The 16,909-nt window shown below is 32.6% G+C and overlaps 5 protein-coding genes and 1 non-coding gene across 6 annotated transcripts; 3 read left to right on the forward strand and 3 right to left on the reverse strand.

Moving 5' to 3' along the window:
- Positions 1–3,039: 3,039 nt before the first annotated feature.
- On the forward strand, positions 3,040–11,032 carry LOC109601956 (protein cycle). The gene is made up of 12 exons (XM_020018262.2): positions 3,040–3,296; positions 3,438–3,560; positions 5,805–5,876; positions 6,920–7,157; positions 9,071–9,163; positions 9,219–9,336; positions 9,387–9,551; positions 9,608–9,854; positions 9,911–10,245; positions 10,301–10,467; positions 10,527–10,653; positions 10,709–11,032. Exons 1-12 carry the CDS (start codon positions 3,124–3,126, stop codon positions 10,891–10,893), a joined length of 2,043 nt encoding a protein of 680 aa, XP_019873821.1. The 5' UTR covers positions 3,040–3,123; the 3' UTR covers positions 10,894–11,032.
- Positions 8,813–8,884, reverse strand: Trnap-ugg (transfer RNA proline (anticodon UGG)). Its single transcript has one exon. It is a non-coding gene; the product is annotated as a tRNA-Pro (tRNA).
- A 28-nt stretch (positions 11,033–11,060) lies between the features above and the next one.
- LOC109601952 (uncharacterized) lies at positions 11,061–13,677 on the reverse strand (the record flags this gene model as incomplete). The annotated part of the gene is made up of 6 exons (XM_049963310.1): positions 11,061–11,492; positions 11,565–12,002; positions 12,062–12,401; positions 12,458–12,727; positions 12,777–12,983; positions 13,065–13,677. Coding segments are annotated over 6 exons (2,286 nt in total), but the record flags the coding sequence as incomplete, so codon positions are not given.
- Positions 13,678–14,224: 547 nt separating this feature from the next.
- Positions 14,225–15,368, forward strand: LOC109601961 (enkurin). Its single transcript, XM_020018267.2, has 2 exons — positions 14,225–14,888; positions 14,943–15,368. The coding sequence occupies exons 1-2, from the start codon at positions 14,274–14,276 to the stop codon at positions 15,129–15,131; spliced, it is 804 nt and encodes a 267-aa protein (XP_019873826.1). The 5' UTR covers positions 14,225–14,273; the 3' UTR covers positions 15,132–15,368.
- A 182-nt stretch (positions 15,369–15,550) lies between these two features.
- On the forward strand, positions 15,551–16,308 carry LOC109601958 (probable small nuclear ribonucleoprotein Sm D1). The gene is made up of 2 exons (XM_020018264.2): positions 15,551–15,686; positions 15,799–16,308. The coding sequence occupies exons 1-2, from the start codon at positions 15,673–15,675 to the stop codon at positions 16,154–16,156; spliced, it is 372 nt and encodes a 123-aa protein (XP_019873823.2). The 5' UTR covers positions 15,551–15,672; the 3' UTR covers positions 16,157–16,308.
- LOC109601959 (uncharacterized) lies at positions 16,298–16,909 on the reverse strand. Its single transcript, XM_020018265.2, has 2 exons — positions 16,758–16,909; positions 16,298–16,705 (listed from the first exon to the last, which is right to left on the reverse strand). The coding sequence occupies exons 1-2, from the start codon at positions 16,797–16,799 to the stop codon at positions 16,430–16,432; spliced, it is 318 nt and encodes a 105-aa protein (XP_019873824.1). The 5' UTR covers positions 16,800–16,909; the 3' UTR covers positions 16,298–16,429.

A 16,909-nucleotide genomic window follows, 5' to 3' on the forward strand; every position in this document is an offset into this window, starting at 1 on the left:
GGACTATAGAACAGTGGGACGAATAGTTTTTAGTGACGAGTCTTAGCTTAATTTATAAAAATTGATGATTCCGCTGATACATACAACATACACACAACAAGTTTGTTCACCCTCAATGAAAGATGTTGTTCATTTATGTTATGGGGATGCTTATATTCTTCTGGCATAGGCTCCTTTAGACTGATTTATGTACAAAAAGGTATTAAACAACAATTTGCTTTCATATATTAATGAAATGTAAATGAAAACGATCTCAAAAAAAATTATGACGAGTTAGTCAAAAGACATAGGGGATAATGTTTGTAACCAAATTCAACACAAAAATTTTACAAATTTAAATAAACTCACCACAGCAATTCAAAAAGTTTGAAGGAATATACACGGGTCGTGTATTTGGAAAATGGTCGAATCTGTGCCGTAGAGATGGTCTAAAATTATTAATTAAAAAGGATATTACATGTAGTGTTACATTAAATCTCATAGATTAACATTAAAAAACGTTTTCAAAATTAATGTTGCTATGTTTATGTCCAACACAATTTAAAGAAATATATGTAAAATTTTATAGAATAAGAATATATTAGTTTTTATATTACTTCACATAACAACAGTAGTATATTAATATGTTTTTAACAATTTACATTAAAAAAAGAGTTATGGCTGAAGTATTTAACATTTTAAAATGTTGCTATATTATGACCACTACTGTATGTATGGAATATTCTATGCCAAATGGGAGAGTTTAAAATATATTTATTTAAATAATTATTAATAATTAAATTGATCTAACCAAAATAATTGACTTTTATAAAATTAATAATAACTTACTAAAGCATTCATTAAAATAATTTTTATTCAAATTTTGAACATAAATTGTCAATAAATTTATTGCTAATTGCCTTTAAAATTTAAGCCGTTCTTTCAGGCTCATTTTCATAATTATTACACATTTCTAAATCACAGAGATAATTAAAATCTAATAACAATCACATATAAAAATATAATTTTAATAATAATCAGTTAATATAATAATTGTTTATATAATCAAAATCCGGATATTTAAATTTAAAATTAATTAAAATAAATGAAAAGTACCGTTACTTTTTAGTGTATTACATCTATTTACTTATGATAAGTGAAACGAACAAAATAATAATTTTCCAGGAAAAATATTCAACACTCTTACACCTTTTTATTCTTTCGAATGACATAAATGAAAACATACAGAAAAAAGTGCAAGTTCCTTAATAAGTGAAATAATGAGCTTTGAACGACACAAAAAACAACTAATGAAACAGTCTCAATAATTATACATTTCTCAATGAACTCCTTGTTATCTTCGACATCTGAGAAGTCAGTGCAGTGTTTTGTTCCAATCAGAACTAATTTTATAATATTATGAAATATCCTATACTAGTTATAACAATTTGTTCTATTTTTTCGAGAAGTATCATTTTCCAGTAAAGTACAATCTTTGTTGAATAAAATCTATAGCATGTTACATAAACAAGTATTAATTGTGTATCAGTTTCGTATTTAATCGGCCGTAAAGGAACGTGTAAATGACATTTATCCCCTATTCATACCTGCAAAGAAATGCAAATGATGGCCCCGTCATAACATTTATATTTAGTCGAAACGGCCTGTCACAAGCATTCGTTAATTGAAAAAAAAATGCACAATATTGGATTATGTGTAGTAGTTGAATAGGTTTTATTTAGTTAAATAAATAATTTAATTGACTCATGTTTTGTGTAATTGTTAGGTCATTTTTTCGCTAAAAATAAAACATCCTTGATTATCGAATATCAAAGATTGTTGGTTTCTTGATGTTCAGGTTCAGAATAACTAATATTACAGGTTGATTGAATCGATTAATATTCACTTTTCATTTTAATTGTCGGTTTACACATCACGGTGTGCGTATGAGCCTATTCACATTAACAACTGGTAATTAATAAGTGATTAAGGAAATACACGAATGTTAGTTTTGTGTAATTTTCGTTGTTTATCAAGATCAATCCGTTACTAGGAACAACAACAACAAATAGTTAAAATAATGTATCATTTTTAATAAATCAATTTTAAAATTATAAAATTCCCAGCAGTCTACTCTACTGCTAATTAACGGCACTGAAAAATAATCAGCATTTATGCCGTTATGCGCATTTGAAATGATTAAAAATATAAGCTGCCGTTTGTACACATATAATTAACAGGGGATTATGTATGTTTTTGATACTGTTGGTCCCTGTTTGATCATTGAATGAGCAAGAAATGTCGTGTTTTTTTGCGAACGATTTTAGTTTATGGACACAGAGATGGACGTTTAATAAAGCCATTTTACCTGGAATAAACATACGCATACAATTTCATCGAATGTTAATATGTTGCCTCCCCAATAATTGCGTAATAGGGGTTAATTAACGTGGAATATTTGTTTCCCGTGTAATGATTTAACTAATTTCTTGGAAAATATATTTGCCAAACGGTTCTTCTGGAAAATCTGTCCGCTACTGCGTCGTTTCGGGCCTGAAAAGGAATCCCAATCTCAGGTGCACATATCGTGTTACACCAATCATCGGGTCACACCAACGTGGTCATTTTCAATTAAAATCCCCATGTAACACTACTCTTGTGAGGAGTCGATGTTATTTTGTATTTTATTCGTTGCTTACGTAATTATATGAATATTTGCCTGGAGAATCGATAATCTTATTAAAAAAGAAATATTTAGGCCACCTGGGTCTCCATTGTTGAGCATGTTTTATTCTGTAAATTTATTTTTAGAATAGATATTTGATCACACTAATTTATACATAATATATATAACATAACAATTTATATTATATTGTTATAGGTATTTAACTTTTTTAAACAATAGAAGTGAGCGTAAATCGAATAAAGTGTGCTAAAAATGTAGCATATCCTGCAGGACAATAGTCCAGCAGGAGCATGCGTTCACTGCGAAAAACTCCCGCTAAAATTGAGCAAATATAAGCGAGCAGGAGAAGCTGTAAACAACATTTGCCTCTCACATTCGCGCCAGTTTCCTCAGCAAACCGAGCGCGACACGTTTGACTTCCCCGAGTTTAAATCGTGGATGGACTGTTGTGCGGCAGGATGGTGGCGAGGAATTTCTCGGTGCAGGACATACCGTATTCGCGACTCCTTCAGGTGCCCGACGACGACCGCGATTTCATCAGCATCGAGGAACTTAAGCCAGTCATGGTGCAGCAGAACATACATCCCCAGCATTATCAGCCCACCTACTTCGAGCTCACGGGGATGGTGGAGTAAGTCAATTCTCAATTTTAATAAAACCTTTCTTGTGTTACTGTATTTTGTTAGTTTACTTAATGTAGTTGTTTTTAATTCATTTAAATCCTGATTTACTTGGCAATGAACAATGCAAACACGAAATGTTCTTGTTGCAGAAGCCCGTGCCAGAACAGCATGAGCTACCAAAGTACCCAGAATTCGTCGAACGCCAGCCTGGTGGATATGCAACAGGTGGACAGCACCCACAACCCTTCGAGGAAACGCAAGGCTTCCTACAAGTAAGTGACAAATAAATTGGCCCATTGTCCCATTATTCTCGAACTTTTCTTTTTAATCGGGTAACTTCAATGCTGCGTCGAGTAACAAAACAATTGCTGGCGTCACGACGCCGAAAACAATGGGCAAAGTTAATTGTTTGTGCCATTTGTCGAAGAAGTTTAAAGAAATCGTAGTAGTGACCTTTAGAACACGCCACCGTCTTAGAATAAGTTTAATTAAACCCGTTAGCTAATCAAACACCGTTACCACCCAGAACATTTAGCATCTTAGATCTTTGATTCGCACGGCGTCTTGGGACTGGCAAGAATCACTTTTGGGGCTTCCCCAAAGTAATTGAGTTCGATTATTGTGTTTTATTCAAACTTCGATGGTAAACACGTATGTAACGTCACACAAGCAATTGGGATCACTATGTTAGTTATGATTTTTAATTGGGGATTGGGGTGATTGGGTAAACAAACAATTTTGTTTTAATTAGATTTGGGGCAACTTGTTTCACAGTTGGAATCTAACTTGTAAGAAATTCACAATTTTATCTATGTAATCTATAGATTAAAAAATTATTATTTTTTATTATTATTAAATATCTTAACATATTTACCTCATAATTTGAATATAATAAAATTTTTCTGCATAATTTTATTTTTAAAACGTTTACTGCAATCTGTACTGTGCTTTTATTACATTTGGGACAGCTTGGACAATTATATAGGTACAATATATTTTTAAAATGTTTACTGCAGTCTTTATTTTAATTAGATTTTAGGCAAAATTATCCTCATAGTTTAACCTCATAATTTGGATATAATATTTTTTTCAGAATGAATTTATTTTTAAAACGTTTCCTGAAATTTGTGTTTACTGTCTTTCAATTAAATTTTGGGCAAATTGTTACCGAATTGGGACTTATGTTTTTAGGCATTGTTCACTGCACTTTTATCTATGTAAGGTTGAAAAAATTCAAAGTTATCCTCATACTTTAAGCTCATATTTTGGATATAATAGATTTTTTTCTGAATAAATTTATTTTTAAAACTTTTACTGCAATTTGTGTTTACTGAGCTTTAATTAGATTTTGAGCAACTTGTTACCAAATTGGGATTTATGTTTTTAGGGATTGTTCACTGCAATTTTATCTATGTAAGGTTAAAAAATTACAAAATTATCCTTATACTTTAACCTTATAATTTGGATATAATAATTTTTTTCTGAATAAATTCATTTTTAATATTTATACTGCAAATTATGTTTATTGTATTTTAATTAGATTTTGGACACCTTGTTACCAAATTGGGATTTATGTTTTTAGGCATTGTACATTGCAACTATATCTATGTAAGGTTAAAAAATTATAAAGTTATCCTCATACTTTAACCTTATCATTTGGATATAATAATTTTTTTTCTGAATAAATTCATTTTTAATATTTTTTTGAAAATTGTGTTTACTTAGATTTTGAGCAACTTATTACCAAATGGGGATTTATGTTTTTAGAGATTGTTCACTGCACTTTTATCTATGTAAGGTTAAAAAAATTAAAAGTTATTCTCATACTTTAAGCTCATATTTTGGATATAATACATTTTTTTCTGAATAAATTTATTTTTAAAAACTTTTACAGCGAACTGTATTTACTGTGTTTTAATTAGATTTTAACAACTTGTTACCAAATTGGGATTTATGTTTTTAGACATTGTTCACTGCAACTATATCTATAAAAGGTTAAAAAATTTCACAATTATTGCCATATTTTAACCTTATCATTTGGTTATAATAATTTTTTTTCTGAATAAATTCATTTTTGATATTTTCACATGCAAATTGTGTTTACTGTATTTTAATTAGCTTTTGGACAACTTGTAACCAAATTGTTTTATCTATGCAAGACTAAAAAGTTTGTAAATTATCCTTATATTTTAATTTCACAATTTGGATATAATAAATATTTTTCTGCATGAATTTATTTTTAAAATTTTTACTGCAATCTATGTTTAATGTTTCAATTAGATTTGAGACAACACCAAATTAGAATCTATGTTTTAAGGAATTGTTCGCTACAGTTTTATCCAAGGAAGATTAAATAATTCTAAATTATCCTTTACACTTATACTTTTAATCTCACAACATTTTTTCTGCAAGAATTTATTTTAAATATTTTCACTCTAATCAATATCTGGTTTTTCGTGGCACACTATTGAACATGAAATTGACGATATGTTAGAATATTTTATTGTTTTTTTTAGTGACACCAGCGACATGGACGAAGACAACGGGGACGACTCGAAATCCGTCAAAACCACCGACGAAAACAAAAAGTGAGTACCCACATTCGTCCATTTCAACCGAAGAATGTAAACTCGGTGCGTAGCGAAGAGAAGGCGAAAATTTTCCAAATACAGAAATCCTTGATCGACGCACGAGTAAAAGTCAATCGGCCGACGATAAATAAGCAACGTTTACGATGCAACCGGTGCCGTTATTCCGTTTTGTAAATTCGCTACGCAAAAACGCGAAGATCGACGGTAATCGCATTATATCAGGAGTTTGCCGATCGTCGGTAATCCTCGCTCTGACGTAACAATTAAAGAAGCCCCGCTAAAGCGGGAGTTCAAGGTGGCCAGGATTCGTGTTTACCGTAAAAGTTACATTTTCTAGGCCAGCATTAAAATGTCACGAATGCATTTTTGCTATCACGCCTACCGGTTCGCATATTATTAGCTGTTATTGCTCGATGGACGGTAACTCGGTGTTGGGCCGACTGGAAATTAACCGCAAGACAATTTTTTTGACTCGAACAGTTTTCTTTCAAAAAATGAGTTGTAATTTGTAACTGCAACCTTGTTCAAAGTGATTATTAGTTTGTAATTGGGGTTTTACACAAATGAATTTATTAATAAAAGATTTAATTTATTTATTGGTTGATATTTGTCATAATTTATGTTATATAATTATTACAGGTAAAAAACATAAACGAATAATTAAGTATGCGTATATGAAAGTAAAATTGCAATTAATTTTCTTTTCGCGGACGGTTTGTCGCATATCAGGTGGGAGCAGCATAAACTGCATCTCGGCTTGAGATCAGGAAGGTTAAAGCCTTCAGATAATGGGAATGTGTTACCGTTATTATTCAATTATTATGAAATTACTCGATAATGTTATGTTGTGACTTGTATGTATTGCTGCATGTGTTATTTAACCAGTTAGACACAACACCACCCTATTTTATTTCTATGTATTTATGGAATCAGAATCCGTACAAAAGAGGATTATTTTCAAACTATTTTTAGTTTCTGTATCTATTTAATTTTACGTGTGTAATGAATCGTGACATCATTGTTCTATGATTTACAATTAGACAGAATCACAGTGAGATAGAAAAAAGGAGGAGGGACAAGATGAACACGTACATTACGGAATTGTCGGCGATGGTACCAATGTGTCATGCCATGTCGAGGAAACTGGACAAGTTGACGGTTTTAAGGATGGCGGTGCAACATCTGAAAACCATACGGGGTGCAGTTCATTCCTACACTGAAGGGCACTACAAACCATCGTTTTTATCAGATCAGGAGTTGAAGTGTCTCATCCTTCAGGTGAGAAAGTTTTTATTATATAAAGTAAAAGGCAGCACCTATAATGTTTATTATTTTTTTTTATTATGTGGTATTTCATTGTTTTCTGTGAATTGAAATCGATTATTTGCTTTTTATAATCATTGGCCGAATGGAAAAGAAAAATTATAATTCCGTGTTACCAAGACCGAGAGAAACAAGAAGAGATAGCTAACAGTTTACTGCTAAATAAGTCAATATTCCAGCATTATTAAAATATTTAAAGAAACTGGCTAATTAATTAAATTTGTCTGAGTTCGAAAGACTTCAAAGAAAATCGACAACTGGATAATTCGAATGTCAAAAAGTAATCCATTCTTATCGTCAACTGAAATTTAAAAGCCAACCTGAAGGAAATGGGAATTGCTGAAATTAGTTCTAGTAGTGGATGTTAGTTTCTACTAAAAAGTCCAATTTTGACTTGCTTAGGAACACATACATTGGATTACAGAACAGTGGAAACGAATATTTTATGGTGACGACTCTAAATTTAGTTTATAAAAATGATGGACTTGGACTTATGTTAAACGTCGCACAGGTTCAAAACCATCTAAAAAGTTTGTTATACCTACAGTTAACACATAATAAGCGGGTCGGGTAATTTTTACCTTTTTGAATGTACTCACTTTAAAAGCGGGGTGAGATAATTTTACTCTATTGGTTTACATACGGAACTGAAAGAATTATCTCTTATTTTTTGTTATCATTCAACAACTTAGTTTGGACTTTGCTACCCGCCTATAGTGTGTTAAACATGGTGGCCGTTCATTTATTCTAAAGGGATGCAATCGTTCTGGGATAGACTAATTTACGTACAGGGATATATTAAACAACAATTTGCTTTTGTATATTGAAGAAATGATGATCTTAATAAATACATTTCAACATGAAAACAACAAGTTAAAAGACTCAAGCATCAATGTTTTGTCCTGCCCGGCTTAATTCCCAGACTTTAACTCCATAGAAAACATAGAGGATCACGTTTATAACCAAATTCGATATAAAAGGTTTACAAGCTTGAAAGAATATACACTAGTCGTATATTCGGAAAATGATCGAGTCTATGCCACAGAGATGGGCCAAAAATTATAAAATAAAAAGATATAATATTATACAAATGTCAATTTAAATAACATATATTTAATCATAAAAATTCCTTCCAAAATTAGAGTTGGTATATTTATGTCCAGCTTAGTTTAGAATGTATGTATGAACATTTTATAAAATAAGAAAAAAGTAGTTTTATAACTGTTATAACAATAGTAAATTAATATTGTTTTAAATAAAAGCGTTATAGCAAAAATATAGCACTGCTGTAATTCTTAGTATAGATATTCTAAAATTAATGAAATAAAATTCTTCAGTTTATTATTATACAATGTTTTTTTGATCAGTATTACCTTGTAGAACCGGAATATACTCTTTATAGGCTTGGACTACAACACACAGTGTAGATTGTTTATGTTCTAATTTTAATAAATAATTGTAACACGCCTATTGCACCCAGTGCAATGGTGCACACCCATTCACGGTACTATCTAAAAACTGTATCTTATTTCAAGAACTGACAGCAATTTTTTATGAAAAAACAGATGTACTTTTTCTTGTGATATTTTTTATTAAGAATGTAAAAAGTTGGGCTCAACCGGGATTTGAACCCGGGACCTCTCGCACCCAAAGCGAGAATCATACCCCTAGACCATTGAGCCGCCATACTAAACTAGCAGATCGCATCGTACATAAATTAATTGCAATTTCCACTGACACAAATATCTTGTAGTGAAAGTACTTGATTTGCATTTCAGATTAATATTAATAGTAAACTAACGGTAATCTGATTATAAATTAATTCAATGGCGTGATGTAATTGCTGTTTTTTCACTCTCTTGTTGCAGGCCGCCGACGGGTTCCTATTTGTCGTAGGCTGTGATAGGGGTAGGATTTTGTATGTTTCCGAATCGGTCTCGAAGGTTTTAAATTTTTCTCAGGCAAGTAAAATAAATAATAAAAAAGCGTTTTTAATTAATATTAATAAAAATGTAGGGCGACCTTCTGGGACAGAGCCTTTTCGACATAATCCACCCCAAAGACGTGGCCAAAGTCAAGGAGCAGCTTTCCTCCGCTGATCTCAACCCAAGAGAAAGACTGATCGATGCCAAAAGTATGTCGTCAAATACCATCAACATAGTGTGTGAACGAAACTTGTTTTAGCAATGTTGCCAGTAAAAACCGACGTTCCTCAAAGTGGTTCCCGGCTTTGTCCGGGTGCTAGACGTTCGTTCTTCTGCCGAATGAAGTGCAAACTGTCGTCGCAGATCAAAGAGGAAGCCGACACAACCACCGGCTCTCATAGACGTAAGAAGCAACACAATGCAGGTTAAACGCTTTCTGCCTATTACTTTTACCAAATTCTGAATTCAGTTTTTTGGCAGACAAAAAATTCACGGTAATACAATGTACGGGTTATCTGAAGTCCTGGACTCCGGCTAAGATGGGTCTGGAGGAACAGGAGGATGGGGACGGCGACTCATGCAATTTGTCCTGTTTGGTGGCGATAGGGAGGATACTGCCGCACATTTCTACCGTCGCGGCTGCCACACAGAACAGATCTAACGTTAGGCCGATACAATTTATTTCTAGGCACGCGCTTGATGGGAAATTCCTCTTCGTGGATCAAAGGTAAGACAATTTTAGGTGCCCAGGAGGAAATGAGAAGAGTTTTATTTGTTTTGTAGAGCTACCCTGGTTTTAGGATTCTTACCGCAGGAGCTTTTGGGATCTAGCATGTATGAGTATTACCATCACGACGACATACATGCAATAGCCGACTGTCATAAAATAGCATTGCAGAGCACAGACAGGGTAACGACTGGAGTCTACAGATTTCGGACTAAGGATGGCGGGTTTGTTAGCTTACAAAGCGAATGGAAGGCATTTAAGAATCCTTGGACCAAAGAAGTCGAATATTTGATCTCTAAGAACAATTTAGTTTTAAGTGACTTTAGGACGGTGGAAAGTACTGCCGGAAGGAACGAAGGATTTCAGGAAAACTTTGATTTCTTCGCACAAAGTAAATACCTCAAATTAATTGACAAAGGTGATGTATTTAACTAAAACAATTTTAGCAAATAAAGATATGCAGAGGCTAATTAAGACACATATAGAAGCCAGTAAAATTGGTCGGCAAATAGCGGAACAAGTAGTTGACTCCCAAAGACGTGGTGGTGAGTCTTCTTCAAGCAACAGTCCGGATCCCGACCCAGAATCATCACTACCAATGCCCAGTACAGAAGTAATACTACATATAAGTTATTTTATTATTTAATATTGATAAATGTTATGTATTTTCAGTCACAAATTACAACAAGTGCTCAGTGTGAGCAGCAGACTGTACCTGTCCAGGAATATCCTCAGCAGCAGCAAACATTCAACCATGTGAGAAACAATGTTCCTCTATCCAGTGTGGCTACAGACCCAGGTAATAAAACCAATAAAATCATATAATTTGATAAAAAATCTTTACTTCATTTTAGGGGGAAACTCAGATGAAGGAATTATAGAAATGATAGAAGATGCAGTTCGTGATTCACCAAATAACGGTCCAACGATGGATGGAAATGATGAGGCTGCGATGGCGGTGTTGATGAGTCTTTTGGAGGCTGACGCCGGATTGGGAGGTCCTGTAGATTTTTCAGGATTGCCCTGGCCACTACCTTGACCAGAATAGAATTTCAACCTTAGGACCTATCTTCAATATGCATATTTATTGTATTATTGTTGTAATATCTGTGTTATTAAATTATATTTATGTATAATATAACGTTTAATTAAATAAATTATATGTCATAATTATTTGATTTGGTGTGTGAAATTAAACGACTATATATTTTATATAATATTTATTCATCTGTATCAGTTAATCCTAATTTTTGCATGTTGTCATATACGACCCTCAAATCACTGTCACCATCCTCACTGTCACTGAGCAATACAATATCTGAACAGCCATCTCCAACCACTTCCTCAATGGAATCTTCTTGTAAACAATCACCAAAACAGTCGGACGTCACATTTTCACTTTCCGTGTTGTGTTCCATATTGACATCAATGTCATTAGCGTTCTCTACCGATACAAAACGTTTTTCTAAAGGTACATCACAGTAAACACAGAAGAGGTCTTCTAATTCATTTTCCATTTCTTTGTGAACTAGACTTTTGCAAAATGGACATTTATATCCTGGAACCATGTATATAGGCATCATAGATATTGAGCACCTACTGTCTGCATGTGGTGGAACACATGTTGGCCCTATAATTCTTGTGAAAAGTTAAGGAAACAATAAAAAAGCTTTAACAAAATATATAGGAATAAAACGTATTAAAAGGATATTTTGTCCACACCAGTGACACTGAGGCATCCCTGGATATTTCAATTCATTGGCCAGGATTATAATTTTGTAAATTTCGTCAATAAAGTTAACACCAACGTTAGCTTTCGCCAAAACGTCTTGCACAACCATTTCTTTAAGAAACATGTTCTGAACATCAATACTCTGCATTTGGAATTTACTTAATTGTTGTCCATTATTACGTAACGTTAGGAGTTTATTAATCCTGTGTATCGCCAACTTTATGTCTACTAAATAATGTAAAATAACATATGGTTTGATTTTGTACTCTTCTACAAATGGTATGGAGTTGTAGACTGTTTCTGATATTTTAGATATGACTCTAAGGATTTTTAATTGATGTAAATTTAGTTTGTCATAGTTTAGGTTAGTTTCTAAACTGGACCAAGGAAATTTCTTTTCTTTGAAGCTTATTAATCTAAAAATTATATATGTATATATATAATAATTGATTAATAATAATGTGGATGAGTTTACCTTAAAGCTTCAAAACAGTCCCAACAATTTTTTAAAGATTCCGATTTTTCCCATAAATATTTGAATGGATCAACTTCAGTGTTATAAAATACATACAAGTTCACATGGAAGCTTTTCTTGGCAATGTCCCTGTTCCTGCAGGAAGTAGTAACAAATCCATATAAAACGTTATTAGCAGAGGCAACGAAACCGTGTGTCCTTTGCCTAACAAAATCCACTGGCACATGAGCTATTTTCTCTTCCACGTGAATTTTATTGTATCTAACAATGACCTTTAACCTTTTAAAAAGTCCCGTGAACGACAGAACTTGAAGTTCACCATTTCCAAAGTAATAAACACCTAAAGAATTTACAATAATTTAATTAAATAGTACTCGTTTTTTTATTAATATTTACCTGTGACGTAAAAGTGGGCTACATGTACAGCTTTCCTATCAAAAATTAAACCAGAATCATTGATAGCATTGATTATAACAAATGCGCCTTTAACAATTATCAAAAATGTGTTGTTTTCATGTTCATATACTAAAATTTTATCCACTGCAATATTATCAGTCTCTTGCCAAACCGGCTGTTCATCATCAAACACAATATTCTCCTTATTTAAGCCTTCTACTTTCAAAACATGTACTTTTCCATGTACATCTCCTATAGTTAGTTCTCCACCTAAATCAGTTTTTTATAGATTGAAATAAAAATTAAGCAATTCTCATACCTAATGATTTGGTTTGTAGCCAGTGCAGGGCTGTAATACGACTTAAATTTGTCTGGAATCGTCCGATAACTTGTATAAAAGGTTTCTCGATTTTGTATTTATTAATTTTGCCTATTCTTACAGCAGTTATGAATCCATTTAGGTGACCAACAAACAAGCAGCAAAACTGTTTATCATCCTGTGAGAACATTGAACTCCAACAACACACTAAAATATTAAGTGAAAATATTATAAAAATATTAAGTGGAAATACTAAATTAAGTGCATAAATGAGTATAAATTATTTACCTGATGCAGACACAGACTCAGCTCTTTTCTCCAGCTCTTTCAGTCTCAAAGTGGCAGTCAATTTATTTGCACAGCTCCAAGAAGGTTTAACATATTCAATGATTTCCTTTGTTACATTTACCACACACTGATACTCAGTCACTTCACTTTCATTAACATTTTTAACATAAATTTCCAAACTGTAGGTGTTGGTGAGGACAGCCAATGCACATTTCTCACCTTCAACCAAACCAACTGGGGACCACTCAGCCTTCGTTACTGTGCTCACAATTGCGGAGTTTAATGAGCCAAACAGTGTCTCTAAATTGGAAGACAACTCTAACCGGCACACAGTCTCATACAATTCTGTTCTGGATAAGTTCAACAGGAAAGCGTTCAAATCGATGTCCAGATTTTCACAAGGAAGATAATCAGTGGCTTTAAAGAAGTCGTTTCTGGTCGACAAACTGGGAAAGGAATTGAACGGTTTACCTTTTAATTCGATTATGTACACACCGGTCTCGGCAATTATGTAAAAACGGTCGTCCTTCGATATATCGCATGCGAAGTTCACTACCAATTTGGTGGGCAGCTTTTTGTGATCCAGAAGTTGTAGTTCCATCGTGATGTTACATTAAATAGTCGGGTTTAGGATTAAAATCTTTTTCGTTGACTGTTGAGGTTAGATTCAATGTTTACGTCCAAAATTTCTGTCTAGTTAGCTGGGTTGTCTACCTTTACATGGATTTAAAAAAGGTCCTTTTTGAAGTTATTAAACAAAAATATGTTGATGAAAATTCTGAATTGTTAACTTAGAAAGAAAAAAAAAACATGAAAAACAAACATACACACAAAACATAAACGTCAAAAGGGAATAACATTATTGTTAAAGAACATTAAATAACATTAGAAGTTTCTTAAAATGTAACTTGATTTTTCAAAATTTGAATATTTCTATATAACTAGTTTTGTAATAAAATTGTTATTAAACTATTATTTTTATATGAACAACTAAAATAATAATGATAATAATAATAATAATTTTGTAAAAAATATTTTATATTAATAAAACATGAAAGTTAAATATTTTTTATAGAATAAGAAAAAGTTTTCAAAAACACTTATTCTTAAGGTTATTTATCAGTTGCTAAGGAAACATTTGATCGATAATAAGCATTGTTTTCATATTTCAGTCAGTATTTGTCAGGATTTCAAAAAAGTGCAGTTAAAATGTCCTTGGTTGTAATAACCCACCACGACGAGAACATATTCAACATCAACAAGAACGAAGAACAGTTCCCAAAGAAAAAGGATGAAGGAAAAAATGAACGGGAGCCACTTAAACGGGGTTTACATCTCACCAAAAGATACATGGATCTTATTAAAAAATCTGAATGCAAACAACCCAACTCCACAATGGGACCACCGTTTATAGAACCGCCAGATCCGGCGAACTTCCTTAAGAAAGGTACCGGAAATCAAACCAAACCCATTTGTCTTAATTTAGAAAAGAGGGTTCCTCTGGTACAAAAGAAACCCCCCATCCCACCTGTACTTCCTAAATCGAAGCCGAAGAAACATGTGAATTTCGTTTCGAAAAATATTCAAAACGTAAAAATGATGAAAAGTAAGGAACCGAATCTGCGGGTTGTGGTCCACCCATTGGGAGACGTGAAACCTTTGAGGTACTTTAAAAAGGGAAAGGAATTTGCTCAGGTTCCACACTATTTGGTCAAACTGAAATCTCATGTGGAAGAAAAAAGACTCAGAGAAAAAGAAGCGGTGTCCATCAAGCAGCCTTTGTGTACCTACATCACTAGTGACCAGAGGGAGGCTTTGCTTCAGGTAACTTCATTGTTAAAACTTCAAAAATTGGTATAAAAATATTTAATTTTTAAGGGTTTGAAGACTAATTGGGAGGAGTTACAAATAGCATATCAAGGACTTCCGATTTTAACGGATACTATTCCTAAAATAAATCGGAAAGTTAAATTAGAGAGCGCATTAAAGCAGTTAGAGAACGATATAATTCTTGTGGAAAAACATCCATATATTTATGTTTACAACAATGAAGAAGAAGACACTTAATATGACTGTATGATTATATATACAATTTATACAAAATGTACACAGATTATTACTCTTATATTTCATTCATTTATTTATTATTATTTATTTTATTAACAAAATTAATAGACAGTGAAATTATAACATTAAAAAAGAATTAAAAATTTACAAATGTATATTTGATATGTGTGTTTAAAGATTGAAATGATAAATGAGTACCTATTAAAAAATCAAGTTGAAAATATAGTATTAATTCTAGTAAGTCGTCTGGAACTTTATCATGAACCCTTGTATACACATTAAAATGAATATATTTATTTTGTATATTCGTCCACGCAACGCAACGCAGATTTAACTGTATGTGCAAACTGTATTTTTTAAAAAATATGATTAATATTTTAAATAATTTTTGGCTTCCGTTACTGTAATTTAATTTTCATTTAATTTTATAATAAACAGGAAAAATCGCCGCTGGATGTCGCTAGTTAGCGTCCTCAACAAAACGCATTTTATACGTTTACTTTGCCGGTATTTTTTGTAATTTTTATAAACCAGACACAAAATGAAACTCGTCAGGTAAGTAATCTCAGCAATTAAAAAACTAAACGACTTTCAGTCACTATTTTATGATTAAATCTGTATTAAATCCACCCGCCAAAAATCTAACCTCAAACCCTTTGTTTTTTAGGTTCCTAATGAAATTGAGCCATGAAACGGTGACGATGGAACTTAAAAACGGCACACAAATCCACGGTACAATCACCGGCGTTGATGTTGCGATGAACACGCACCTGAAAGCAGTAAAACTGACACCCAAAAATAGAAACCCGGTGAACTTGGACTCTCTGACTGTTAGGGGCAACAACGTCCGGTATTTCATCCTGCCAGACAGTTTACCTTTGGAAACGCTGCTGATAGACGACACACCAAAGGCCAAGGCCAAGAAGAAGGATTCTGCTCGTGGTGCAAACAGAGGCAGGGGTAGAGGCCGTGGAAGAGGTGGACCTAGGGGTAGAGGAAGGGCTGGAAGAGGACCGCGTCGATAATTTCAGTCAATTATTTTAGGGGTTAAGTGAAGAATGTATTGAATTTTTTTTTTGTGAAGATGAGAAGTATGTTTTATTTTTCTTGTGGAAAATCTCCCTGACATAATATTAAGGTTTAAATATTTTTCCAATAAATAAAAGTTTTGGAATCATTGGATTTGTTTTATTAAAAAATTACAAATTGTTAATGTTTAATGCTCAATAAATATTAAAATAAGTACATAAGTTTGGCAGCTTGGAATGTTTAGGAAATACTGTTTTCATTCAATTTTTTTAATTGTTAACATCAGGCCCAAAGAGCAGCACATAAAGTACATACAAGGTAAAGCAAATAAACAGCAAACAAACTATAAACAAAAATGATTTCCTATTGTGTGTTCTCAAATGAGCCAATTGACTTTCATTGGTGGCCAGTAATTTTCTAACTTCCTCAAGTTCTTGTCTTATCATTTTTTTCTTCTCCTCTGGCATGTCTGTATCATGTAATTGTTTTTCTAGACCTGCCACTCTGGCATAAGTTTGTTTCACAGTCTCTTCAGCCTTTGCAATCTAAAATTCATAGGTTATTGCAATTTATATAATAAAATTAATATAAACATACCTCATGCATACAGCTGTAGTCTTTCTCTTTATTGTTGGCCATTTTATGTATAAATAGTGAAAAATATAAATATTGTTCAAGAGAAAGGTTCTTAATAACCTTAAATTTCTTTATAATGTTTACATTGTACAATACGTCATCGAATGGATGTG

The sequence above is a fragment of the Aethina tumida genome, chromosome 2 (genome assembly GCF_024364675.1).
Source record: "Aethina tumida isolate Nest 87 chromosome 2, icAetTumi1.1, whole genome shotgun sequence".
In the NCBI taxonomy this organism is placed as follows: domain Eukaryota; kingdom Metazoa; phylum Arthropoda; class Insecta; order Coleoptera; family Nitidulidae; genus Aethina; species Aethina tumida.